Source organism: Triturus cristatus, chromosome 4_2 (assembly GCF_964204655.1).
Source record: "Triturus cristatus chromosome 4_2, aTriCri1.1, whole genome shotgun sequence".
Classification (NCBI taxonomy): domain Eukaryota; kingdom Metazoa; phylum Chordata; class Amphibia; order Caudata; family Salamandridae; genus Triturus; species Triturus cristatus.
The window spans coordinates 926,002,102-926,015,778 of record NC_140586.1 but is presented as its reverse complement, the minus strand read 5'-3'; the positions used below and the strand labels follow the sequence as shown (position 1 = coordinate 926,015,778).

Genomic DNA, 13,677 nt, shown 5'->3' with positions numbered 1-13,677 from the left:
AGCAGCTGTTATAAGAAAGCAATTTAATTAACAGGCAAGCTACTGGCTTTAAAAAGGAGGGCCCAATTGCGGGGTCCGTACACTAAAAATGGAAGGTTGCAAAAGATTATAAATAGACGCTCACCACAGAGTCGGTGTTAATTCCAACCCGGCCTGGGGTTCGAGGAGGACTTAGTGGTGAGCGATGAAATAGAGTGCAGGAGGAACTCTGGTGAGTGGTAGACATGTATCTGGTGCCACGTGTAGAAGAAATTGTTATGGAGCGGGAGTATGTGCCGCTGCAAGAGGAAGGAAAGACTAATGCGAGTTATGGAAATCCGAGTGTATGGAGACAAAACAGGCAAGGTGAGGACAATTCTTACCCAAGGGGTAGAATGTCATGAAGTCCGATTATCTCGTGTGGATCATTTAATGTATCAGTGTGTTTCTTTTGTAAACCATGAACGGGTCTTCTTTCCGAATGAGCACATGACACCCACTATGCTACTCATTATCACGTTTGCCCACACTATTATACTGTGTCACGCTACCTTTGTACCATGCTTTTCCCGCGATTTTGTCATGATGTTCACACCATGAGAGCGGCACATGCACTAAAGTCACTATTCTATCATCTGCTTTCTGAAAAGCAGGTTTTAAATGCACTAAGGGTGATCCCCTTCCCATGTCCCCTAATAGTATTTTAACCGTTCAACTTCCATATGGTTTCCAATTTCCCTCACCCCATGTTTTGTATCCTCCCCAGCCCTGAAGAGTCACCGGACAATTTCCTTGTGATGAAACACGTGTCGGCTGGTTGTTTGATTCTATGCTGTTGTTGCTTCATTAAATAACTCTGAACATTATACTGGTGTCGACCACAGCAATTTATCTAAACAAGACTTTCATACCATGGTCATATCCCCACCACGTGTGCCCGGGACTATGCTCAGATTATTACTGATGCTACTGGAGTAAGAGGAGCTCTGACAAGCTTATTACTGATCCTACCAACATAATAGCTGCTCTGGCGAGCTTATTACGTACCCAACCAGAGCAAGAGCAGCTCTGACAAGCTTACTACTGATTCTGCTGCAGTAAGGCCAGCTCCGACAAGCTTATTACAGATCCTACTGATGTGAGACCACCTTTGACAGGCTCATTACTTATCCTACTAGAATAGGAGCATCTCTGACAAGCCTACTACTTATCCTACCAGAGTAAGAGCAGCTCCGATTAAGCGTATTACCGATCATTCCAGAGTACGAGCAGCGCTGATAAGCTTATTACTAATCCTACTTGAGTAAGACTTGATCTGACTGGCTTATAACTGACCCTTCCAGGGTAAGAACAGCTCTGACAGCTTATTACAGATCCTACTGCACTTAGAGCAGCTGTGATGAGTTGATTACTGATCCTACCAGAGAGTGAGCCGATATTAAGGGCTTATTGCTACTCATACCGGAATAAGCACAGCTCAGATCGTCATTACTGATTTTTCTGCAATAAGAGTAGGTGTGACAAATGTATCACTAATCCTATCGGAGTAATAGCAGCTCTGACTACCTTATTACTGACCCTACCGGAGTAAGGGCAGCTCTTACAAGCTTATTACTCATCCTACCGGAGAAAAAGCAGCTTTAACAAGCTTATTACTGATCCTATTGGAGTAAGAGCAGCTCTGACTACCTTATTACTGATCCTACAAGAGTGGGAGCATCTCTAATGAGCTTATTACTGATCCTGCCGGATCTGGAGTAAGATTATGTCTTGAAGGTTTATTGCCCATGCTACTGGAGTAAGAGCGGCTCTGACTGCTTATTACTGATCCTGCCGGATCTGGAGTAAGATTATCTCTTGAAGGTTTATTGCCCATGCTGCTGGAGTAAGAGAAAACCACACAAGATGATGGACGGAATGTTGCACATTGGCAAAACATTCACCCCCAGTCACAGATCTGGGTTTAATCCATCGTTATTTTGCTCACCACGCCACCCCAGTTCAGACATGGCCATATGCAAATCAGTCTTGGCCCTGTGCCTCATGGGAACAGTCCATCCCGAACTGCAAAGCCATGTCTTCCCTGGACCGGAATCAAGCATCCTAGGACCGGTTTCGGGGTCTCACCCCTCTTCAGCCAGGATAGCTTGTTTCCCGTGGCGTAGTGAGCACGGGACCCACGTCTGGGCACACCCTTTCCACATAGGGCGAACAGCAAAACATACAAGATGATGGACGGAATGTTGCACATTGGCAAAACATTCACCCCTAGTCACAGATCTGGGTTTCATCCATTGTTATTTTTCTCACCACGCCACCCCAGTTCAGACATGGCCATATGCAAATCAGTCTTGGCCCTGTGCCTCATGGGAACAGTCCATCCCGAACTGCAAAGCCATGTCTTCCCTGGACCGGAATCAAGCATCCTAGGACCGGTTTCGGGGTTTCACCCCTCTTCAGCCAGGATAGCTTGATTCCCGTGGCGTAGTGAGCACGGGACCCACGTCTGGGCATACCCTTCCCACATAGGGCAAACAGCAAAACACACAAGATGATGGATGGAATGTTGCACATTGGCAAAACATTCACCCCTAGTCACAGATCTGAGTTTCATCCATTGTTATTCTGCTCACCACGCCACCCCAGTTCAGACATGGCCATATGCAAATCAGTATTGACCCTGTGCCTCATGGGAACAGTCCAGCCCGAACTGCCAAGCCATTTCTTCCCTGGACCGGAATCAGGTATCCTAGGACCGGTTTCGGGGTTTCACTCCTCTTCAGCCAGGATAGCTTGACTCCAGCGGCACTGACTGCTAAGTACTGATCCTGCCGGATCTGGAGTAAGATTATCTCTTGAAGGTTTATTGCCCATGCTGCTGTAGTAAGAGCTGCTCCGACTACTTATTACTGATCCTGCCGGATCTGGAGTAAGATTATCTCTTGAAGGTTTATTGCCCATGGTACTGGAGTAAGAGCGGCTCCAACAGCTTATTACTGATCCTGCCGGATCTGGAGTAAGATTATCTCTGGAAGGTCCATTGCCCATGCTACTGTAGTAAGAGCGGATCTGACAGCGTATTACTGATCCTGCCGGATCTGGAGTAAGATTATCTACTGGAGTAAGAGCGGCTCTGACAGCTTATTACTGATCCTGCCAGATCTGGAGTAAGATCATCTCTGGAAGGTCCATTGCCCATGCTACTGGAGTAAGAGCGGCTCTGGCTGCTTATTACTGATCCTGCCGGATCTGGAGTAAGATTATCTCTGGAAGGTCCATTGCCCATGCTACTGGAGTAAGAGCGGCTCCGATCGCTTATTACTGATCCTGCCGGATCTGGAGTAAGATTATCTACTGGAGTAAGAGCGGCTCTGACAGCTTATTACTGATCCTGCCCGATCTGGAGTAAGATTATCTCTGGAAGGTTTATTGCCCATGCTACTGGAGTAAGAGCGGATCTGACAGCTTATTACTGATCCTACAGGAGAAAGCGCAGCCACAATTCCTTTCTTGGCAGGTGCACTCGCTAAGTTATATATGGTGCAGCCACCTGGTCCTCACTGTCTGTTTGGAAGGCTCCTGGTTCGACACACTCTCTGTGCTGGATTGTTTTTCATGAACTACATGGGTTTCCTCCATCCAAGCTGTGTATGTGTTCGTCAGAGAACCTTTTCCAAGATGAAGAATGCACTGCACTGTTTCTGATGAATGCTCTTCTTTTTTTTCTCCTGCCATCTTCACTGGTAGATAATGAACTCAGGCATGCAGACAGTGGCATAACAAGGGTGCCAGGGGCCCTTTTGCAAAGAATTAAAAGGGGCTCCCACCCATAGATTGGTAGTTAAAGACAGTCATAATTGCTCACGGGGCCCCTCAAACTCATCCGCCCTGGTACCCCTGCACTTGATGCTCTATTGATATCTGTCCCCTTCATGCAGACAGTTTGAAGTGGTTTGGTGTTGTCAGTTCTTGATGGTATAAGGGGACGCCCTCAGTAAATATGGCTTGGAATAGTGCGCATGTTAAATGGCTGCAGTTGAAAAATAATACCTACGAAAATGATTGTTACAGAAGCATAGTTGCCTTTGTGTCTGAACTGAGTGCCAAATGAGGTACTAAATAGATCCCCAATGTGTGAGGTCTACCATCAATACTGTCTACTCTCTGTCTCTGACGAGCCTTTCTCCTGTTGATGATCAATCTCTTTCTGAGTTCTTTCTCTCTGATGATTTACCCTCTCACTCAGATGAGTCTCTCTCTCTCTCGCTCCATTCGAAACTCTTCTTGACTGGCCCTCTTTCTCTCAGCCGTTTCTCTAATAAGCCTCCCCTTCACTTTCTACGTCCAGCGCTGTCTGATAACCTCCCTTTCTGAGTTGCCCTCTCTCTCATGAGTCCTGTTTCTCCATACAGGGGTCTTGTTCCTCCGGTGAAGCCATGTCGGTGATTGTGGCTCAGGCCAACTTCATCTTTGGAATACGGCCACGAGTAGTGAACAACATCGGCTTCTTTGATGAACAAACAATCGTCTTCCCTTCTGGAAACAACTGCATTAAATACAACATTGATCAGAAATGGCAGCGATTCATTACAGGTAAATTTGCATGCATGTGCCCTGTAACAGGCAGAGTGAGGATCATCAAACCTGATGGGTACTGCACTGACATGGGTAACGTACCATGGCATCTATGTGCCAGCAGTACCTATGTGCACATTCTTGCCCTGGCTCAATATTTAGTGACACACAGAATGATCATCACTAACCCAGGTAATAGTATATTATTATATATAGGCAACATTCACCTTCTGACCCAATTGCACTAGGAAAGGCGGACTCTGGGATCAATAGGACAGGCAGGCACAGCATGGATGAGGCAACATTCTACTGGCACCCCATGGCAGTGTAATGGGTCAGGAAGCAATCACCATACAGAAATAATGTAATTCTCCTGACTCCAAAACTTTCCCCTGTTAAAGAAAGAGTGAGGAGCAATAAACCAGGTAGTCACAGCATCAACATGGGCAGAGTCAAGATCTATAAGCCAACACCTTGCACGGGTTTCTTTCCTGTCCTTTGACAATCAGAGGTAGGTGTGGGTAACCCCCATTTCCTGGCCTCAATGCCCTCTCTCAGTCAGAGTCTGATGTGGGTAACCTCCCTCTTCTGGCCTCAATGCCCTCTGTCAGTCAGAGTCAGGTGTGGGTAACCTCCCTCTCCTGCCCTCGATGCCCTCCGTCAGTCAGAGGTAGATGTGGGTCACCCCCCTCTCCTGCCCTCCAAGCCGCCTGTCAATCAGAGTCTGGTGTGGGTAACCTCCCTTTCCTGCCCTCGATGCCCTCCGTCAATCAGAGGTAGATGTGGGTCACCCCCCTCTCCTGCCCTCCAAGCCGCCTGTCAATCAGAGTCTGGTGTGGGTAACCTCCCTTTCCTGCCCTTGATGCCCCTTGTCAGTCAGAGTTGGGTGTGGGTAACCGCCCTCCATGCCCTCTGTCAGTCAGTCAGAGTCATGTACGGGTATCCTCCCTCTCCTGCCCTCGATGCCGTGTATCAGTCAGAGTCGGGTATGGGTAACCTCCCTTCTTGCCCTCACTGCCCTTTGTCAGTCCGAGTCGGGTTGTTATATTTCATATCGGTACCCTGATATAGGTCTAGGGAACATCGTACACTTTCCCTACATCATCTCCCCGTCATTTCATATGAACGAGCCTTATAAGGCCATAACTCCAAACAAGGACAGAATGCCTTTAGGTTCTGAACGCCTTATAAGGACAGTTGCCTTTTATGGACTAAACCTTTCACCTAGTTCCATGCGATGGGTTTTTCCCAATCGATATTGCTAAGACGCCATCCTTAGCGCATATGAATAATTTATGAGTACACTCTCCAGGGGGTATACTTCACCTCTCCCATCGACGCACAACGTTTAATCCCCAATGTCATCCTCATACTGAACAATGGGTAACACATGTACATAGACTGTATGAATACAGCACCTCTTGCTATCAGAAAGCAGAAGGGAACTGAGACTTCAAGACCGACACACTGACCAGAGACACTCCGGCATGCCATCGCTCCAGCTGACAGCTGACAGTGGTCGGACTGTCCCTTGCGGGATGTCCAACTCAAGTCCAGGACGAAGTCCCACACTCTCACTATTCAGGTATGGGGGCTCGACTAAATCCTAGCGGGATTCTTGGCTCTTAGACTCTAGGCTTTAGACTCTTAGGCTTAGGCTCTTTCACACCTACTCACATGCTAGGCACACTTAGGTACATCTAGACAGGCATCTTAGGAGTACGCACTTTATTTTATAAATGAATTTTATATTCATGTACGTGTTCATAACTATTGCAAAATGGTAGAACAATACTATTCCTTTTTATTCACTGTACTGCTGGTTCTATATCTCTGCTACTGTGTCACAGTTGTAACAGCGCACTTATTTTACATGAGAAGAACAACGGTACAATAAATTCTTATTGTAAACAAGCTCGACTGTTTCTTCTATGTACCTCTCTGAGAGCAAAACAAGCAAGCACGAGTGTTACAGGGGTGAAGCTTGCTCTCTGTCGCCCAGTTAATGATGGTTGGGTGCACACTCACAGCAGGGTAAGGGGCCTCATACATTTGCTTTGGTGTTCAAACCGTAGTTTATGTAGGTTTCTCTCTCCCATCACAGGGTCCGAGAGAAGCCAGGGGATGCATGCGCTGGCCATCAGCCCGAACCGTCGGTACCTGGCCATCTCCGAGAAGGTGCAGGATAAAGCCACCATCACCATCTTTGAGCTGGCTTCGGTGCCTAGCAAGAGACGCAAGCAGCTTACTATGCCTGACTTCCCAGTACGTAACTTTGTCAGCATGGCGTTCTCGCCAGACACCAAGTACCTGGCGGTACAGTGCGGAGAGCCCGACTGGAACATCGTCTACTGGATGTGGGAGAAGCAGAAAGTGATGGCTGTCGTGAAAGTAGATTATCAAAACAACGCGGCCTACCAGGTACTGCTAATGGAACTTGTGCCCTTGGATATGTGGCTGCTACTCCAAGTTGTAGTGTGAGGAAAAGAGATTGTTGTTGTGTGCAGAGCTGTGAAGCCACAGTGTACAGGACTCCTCTGGTGTGCTCAGCCTGTGTTTCAAGGATTTTGTACTCTGTGCACTCTCACAGCCTGCACTGCATTCTCATGGCTGATCCCTCCAGTGTGCACAGTTGTGATGCGAAGTGAGTGTATTGTTCTTGTGCACAGTTTATTGCATTGGGAGAGTGGATACATCTCAAATGCACAAATAGTGTTTGCAACAAGCAGACAGCGTTCATATTATGTGTGCAGGCTGTAATGTGTGGGTGGTAGATTCCTCTCGTATGCGCAGCTGTTGCGTACAAATGTTATTCACCAATGTGCTGCACTGTTTCCTTGTGCTATTTTTTTTTTTTTTTATTGAAAAGAAGTCTCATTTCAACACAGCCTCTCGCCTACAACCCATAGGGCTGGCAGCTTGTAATTAACAATAGTGTACACAGCTATTTAGCCAACAATCCAAGGGGCAGGCAGCGTACAGTGATCATGGCTATCATGAGGACATTCGCCTGTAGTGGTCATAGTGCACCAAACACATCAGTCAGAAAAAACATTCACAGTGTACAGTAAGCATCATAAAGCAATACACATGAACAGCCTAAGGTCAGAGACTTACACTGATGTCTAGAAGGTGGGATACCTTTCTTTTCGATGGAGGCCTTCATATATCGTGGCTGGAAGGGGGAGTAGGTCAGCAAAGAGTTTCTCCATGCGGCGAAACGGGATATCTGGTGAGCCATGCATCCAATAGTAAGCTTGAGCGCCCTGCGCCGCTCTGTAATACAAATTCAAATCCGGCGCGCCATATGATATGGGAGAGTAAGTATCTGCCAGCGCACCTTCGCTTGCTTGCCCGCCCAGGCTAACTTTATTAATAATGTAGTGACTCTGCGAAAAAAGGAACCGGGGCAGAATCACCATCTTCATTATGGATATTCTACAGAGTAATGATAACGGTAGCTTAATCCAGGCTTCTACGTCATCCTCCAACCTACTAACCGCTATGCCGTAGTTTTCCCTAAACACAATCTCCGAGTCTGTATGGAGATGTATGCCCAGGTAGCAAATCACATTAGTAGACCAGTGCAGTGGGAAATCCGGTTCAAAGCGCGACGTAGCTGGGGTGAGTGGAAAGATTATGGATTTAGACCAGTTGACTCATAATCCCGATAGTGCTCCAAAGTGCACGACTTCTCTGAGGATAGAGGAGAGATTGTTCTCTGGATCTCGGACGTACAGCAATGTATCATCCACGTAGGTGGATACTACTATCTTACAAGTCGGAAAACTGATGCCTTCGTGGCTATGATATTCCCGTAATGCGCACCCCAGCGGCTTTGCGACCAGGGCATACAAGACTGGGGATAACGGGCAGCCTTGTCTCATCCCTCGAGAAATAGCTATGGGATCCGTTACCAAATTACCTATTTTTATTCTTGCCCAGGGTGAGTTGTACAGGATCCCGATCAATTGGAGAAAGACGGGGCCTAGTCCCATCCTAGTTAGAACGTGACGCAGGAAGGGCCACTCGACCGAATCAAAGGCCTTCTCTATGTCGAGGAAGACCGCAATGGCCTTGGCATTCTGCCGAACATGCTGGATGGTTCCGAACACCGTGCGAAGGTTATATGTATGATTCCTATCTGGGACAAAACCCGCCTGTTCTGGAGCAACCAACACCGGCGCCAGGGGGGAAAGACGATTGGCAAGCACCTTTGCAAAAAGCTTAGTATCCACATTGAGCAAGGAGAGTGGACGGTAGGACCCACACTCATCTAGCGGCTTATCTGGTTTAGGGATGGCGACAATCACCGCCTCCCTCATCGATGGTGGCATTGTGCCCGTCACACATATCATCGAAAAGCATAAACGCCAGCCGCAGCGCGGGAGCGGACACTCTAGAATAGAGGCCACCACCCGGTCACAGCGCGTTTTTTAAACCTGTGTAAAACTGCTTTTAAAATTGTGTTCACCACCTTTTAAACACTAATCACTTGTATTTTTCACTTACTGTTGCCGTTAACTGGGGAATTGAATCTGTGTGCCTTTGTGTTACATCGGTAGGAAAGTTGCACTCGCCCATGGACCGCTCTGACTGCTAGAGCGCTCCAGCAACTTCCGCCTTCATCCCAGGGTCCAGATCATGTGACTGCGAGGAGGGGCTTATCAAAAACTATTGGCATGAATGCCAGCCGCAGCGTGGGAGCGTAGCGGACGTGCGCAGCGGACGTGCGAGGCAGACGCGCTGGCGGCGCGCCAAAGGCAAGCCCGTGTGCGCCCGTCCGGACTCAGGGCCCAGTCCTTATGTGCAAATGCTTAAATATACTTCCACGGACATCAGACTGCTCCACTCTGCCTCCTTTAAGCTCAATGTAAAGACACTGGCACGCCTGCGTCACATCAACATAGCTCAGACACGAGACTTGTTCCCTCAGGTCAGGTTGCACATTTCCCCAACCACCCCCCACCCCCACCCCAGCTGCCTTTCCCTGTAATTACTATATCCTACAAACCAACCGCCAGCCTGGCAAAACAGGTAGCAGAGTAGCGGCCATTATTCACAAAAATCTGAATTTCTCTGCCCATACTCCACTCAACCTCCCCGCCACCGACAATGCAGTGATAAAACTTGAATCCAACTCAGCCCGCTCATATGCATATTACTTTACAGACCACCTCAGCATATGCCATAGTTCCCCCACCTACCAGCCGACCAAATCGCACCTTTCGTAACCAACCACAACAGAATCCTCCTAATAGGGGGCTTCAATTACTGGGCAAACGACCCTCAAGGAGGCTTACACTCTACCGAGCTGACAGAACCACTATCAAACATGAACCCCACACAACATATTTCCTCAGCCACCCACTCCAAAGGCCACACTCTTGATGAACTCTGCACCATGAACCTAGTGACCTCAGCCCTTCCATCATGCCCTGTGTGTGGTCTGATCACCACTTGGTAACACTTTTCTTAAAGCACATGCTCACGGGGAAACTGCCCACTTCGGGGGAAAGATGGTAAGGAAATGGCGCTCTATTGACAACAAGGACTTCACCACCACCCTTATCAACACAGCCCCCCCCAACCCAAAGCAGACGTCAACCAGCACGAAAAATCTTTCTCGGCTTGGCTACTAGAGGCCAGCAACTTACACGCCCCACTTAAACGTATCCCCCTCACTCGCCGGCATGAGGCTCAGAGATGGTTCTCCCCCGACTTAAACTCTCAAAAACGCTCCCTCCGCCAAATGGAAAGGAAGTGGAGGAAGGATTACTTTCAAGACAGTAAAACCACCTACATTCGAGCCTTGAAAAATTACAAAAAAGCAATATCTGCTGCCAAAGCGGCTTATTTCTCACAATGTATCCTCAACTCGAATATCATACCAAAGAATTATTCACAATAGTTGATGAATTGTCCAACCCTGAGAGGGTCCTAAGTAAACCCAAGCCATCCCAGACCCTATGCAACTCCTTGAATAATTTCTTCATCGACAAGATCACCGCCATTAAAGCCAGCATTCCCCCCAGACCCTCACAACATCTCACCCCGCTGACACCTAGGAACCCTTACTCCTTGGACTCCTTTCCACCAATTGACATGGAGAAACTGAACACACTCTTAGCCAAAGTAAAATCGGGCTCGCCCCTGGACCACTGCCCCCCTCACGTCTTGAAAGAGGCCTTCCTCGCCTTCCCTGAGCCAGCCCTGGCCCTATTACACCATTCCCTGTCTCAGGGCTGTGTACCCAATGCCTTTAAAGAGGCCATAGTGGTTCCCCTTCTAAAAAAAACAGCGCAGACCCACAGACGCTGGCAAACTACTGCCCCTTTTCTTTGCTCCCATACATGGAGAAGCTGCTTGAAGCCCATGTGGCTACTTGCCTGTCCAATTTTCTGAAAGAGATGGAATTTCTTGACCCTAACTAAGCCGGCTTCCGGCCAGCCCACTCCACTGAAACAGTAACCTTAGCAATACTTGACTCCCTGCAAGATAACGCGGACAGAGGTGTCCACCAGGCCCTGGTACTGCTGACCTCTTGGCCGCATTCGACACGGTTGACCATAACATACTAATGGACTGTGTCAGCGAGGCAGGGTTCCAGGGCCCGGCACTCAGCTGGATAAACTCCTTCCTACAAAACCGCACCCAAGCAGTCCGTATCAGCCAATTTACTGCCCCCAAGCTAAGAACTTCTTGTGGGGTCCCACAGGGATCCACGCTTTCGCCACATCTTTTCAATCTCTATTTACGCCCTCTGATAGGATCTCTAAAAGACAGGAAGGTGACCACCTTCAATTATGCAGACGACCTCCCACTCACGTTCTCAATCGCCAACTCCCCTGACTCTATAACTGACTTCCAATCTACTATGACGTTCATCCAGCAATTGATGAACCTCAATCATCTAAAACTCAACCCCAGCAAAACAGAACTGATTCTGACAGGCGGAATTCGTAATCAGTGGGGCCCACAATATTGGCCAAGCAACTTGGGACCCCCCCCCCCCCCCCCGCACCCTCCGCCGCAGTTAAAAGCTGAGGGATCACCATAGGCAATGACTTATCCCTAAAATCACACGTAGGCACAGTGATATCCACCTGCTTTCTCCTGCTACGAAAAATCTGGAAAATCAGCAGGCTACTGTCCCATGCTGCGCTGGTCCAGGTGGTGATAGCGCTGGTCCTGTCTCGGCTGGACTATGCTAATGCTACTTACCTGGGACTCCCACTTGGCCTTACCAAGCGACTACAGCTGGTACAGAGCCAAGCGGCATGACTAATATATAAACAGACCAGATGGCAACACGCCTTCCCCCTTCTCAAAATACTGCACTGGCCTAACCTTCAACACTGCACCTTCAAAGTTGACTGCCTAGTGTTCAAGTCCCTAAATGGGCGCAGCCCCAAATTCATTAACAATCTTATCTCCCGCTACACCCCCACTCGGAACCTTCGCTCAGCTCAACTCCACCTCCTGACGGTACCCACCTACAAACTGAAACGCCAAGGGGGCTGCAGGTTTGCGACTCTAGCCCCACGACTGTGGAACTCCATCCCCCTGGTAATCAGACTCTGCACCAACCTGCTCAATTTCAGAAAGACCCTCAAAAACTGGTTATTCACACAGGCCTCTAAATAATCTGTTCCGGACTGGCAACCCCTAGTTCTCTTCAGCGCCATGAAACCAACCGGTAAACGGGCGCTCTACAAAACTCCGATAACATAACATAACAAGCGTAGAAAGGTGCGGAAGTAATAAATCTACAAAGGTCTTATAGAACCCGACAGTCAGGCCATCTGCTCCTGGGGCACTAGATGCCCGCATTCCTGACAAGGCAAGTAATATTTCATCTTTTTCTATGGGCCGCATGAGAAACTCACGATGCGTGTTCGTAAGGAATGGCAATTTGATATGCTCGAGGTATTCCAGGATTTGTTCCTCCGTACCGGAAGATTGGGAAGTGTATAAGTCCCCGTAATATCTCTTAAACCTGTCTGCTATGTCCGCTTCTTCAGATAGCAGTTCTCCGACTTAAGCTCAGTGATCAGCATTCTGCGGCGCATAGCTTTTAGAATCTGCACGAGGACCGAACCAGGTCTGTCACCCTCCCCGTAAGTACGTGCTGTAGCATATTTACCCAAGTGTTTCAATTCGCTATCTGCAGCTTCCTGATATTCCCCCAACCGGTCATTTATTGCCTGCGTGATAGCCTCATCCTGACTCACTAGCTGACATTGTTCTAAAGCGCCCAGTTCCTTTTCCAGAGCAGATAGTCTACCCCGAATCGAGCGGAGAACCCCCGAGTGCTTGACCAAAGCCACGCTACGAATATAAACCTTGAATGTTTCCCACACCACTTGAAAACTGTCCACTGACCCCACATTAAGGGGGGAAAGGGCTTCTATGGCTTCAGCTAATTCTTCTTTAAAGAGGGGGTCCAGTAGTGAATAAGGGGGAAAGCGCCAAGTGAATGGCGGGATTGTCTTCCTAGGCGTGGTAAGAATCAACAGAAGAGGAGAATGGTCCGATAGAGTACGCGGAAGTACCAAGCACTCCCGAGCGTGCTCCACAAGCGAAGAAGAGGCCAACCAGTAATCTATGCGAGTGTTGAAGTTGTGATAGGCAGAATAATGTGTGTAACTTTCCTTATCCAGGTGTCGTGTGCGCCAGACATCGCAGAGGTCCAGGCTCACCATTGCGCTCTCAAGCACTCTCGCAGCTGCCATAGCCCTCCTCGTCGGGCCCCCGGACCTGTCCAAATTTGGGTTCCTGACCAAATTAAAGTCCCCACCCCGCGCTTCCGGGAATCTGGCTACCGCGGCAGCAAGTATAGTGAAGAACTCCGGGCAGTCATAGTTAGGGCCATATACATTTACTATAATGAAGTCAACACCCCGCCCCTGACATCTAGAAATCACGTAATGACCATTCTTGTCAGAGTCTAATTGAACCAATGTATGGGGGATTTAGGGTTAACCCAAGTCAGCACCCCTTGGGCCTGCGTGGTAAAGCCCAAGACATTAACATGATGCATCAACCCTCTACTACGCAAAATTGCACTATTCAGTGGAAGGTGTGTCTCCTGCACCAAGGCCACATCAATATTCTGTCTCT

The 13,677-nt window shown here is 48.5% G+C and overlaps 1 protein-coding gene across 1 annotated transcript in view; it reads left to right on the top strand.

Moving 5' to 3' along the window:
• Window positions 1–13,677, top strand: part of CFAP57 (cilia and flagella associated protein 57) — a 355,646-nt gene that overhangs the window by 23,927 nt on the left and 318,042 nt on the right. The window contains exons 2-3 of the mRNA XM_085602986.1: window positions 4,392–4,572; window positions 6,659–6,975. Of these exons, the coding sequence (XP_085459112.1) occupies window positions 4,416–4,572; window positions 6,659–6,975 (474 nt within the window). The 5' untranslated portion in view covers window positions 4,392–4,415. The remainder of the gene's footprint in view (window positions 1–4,391; window positions 4,573–6,658; window positions 6,976–13,677) is intronic.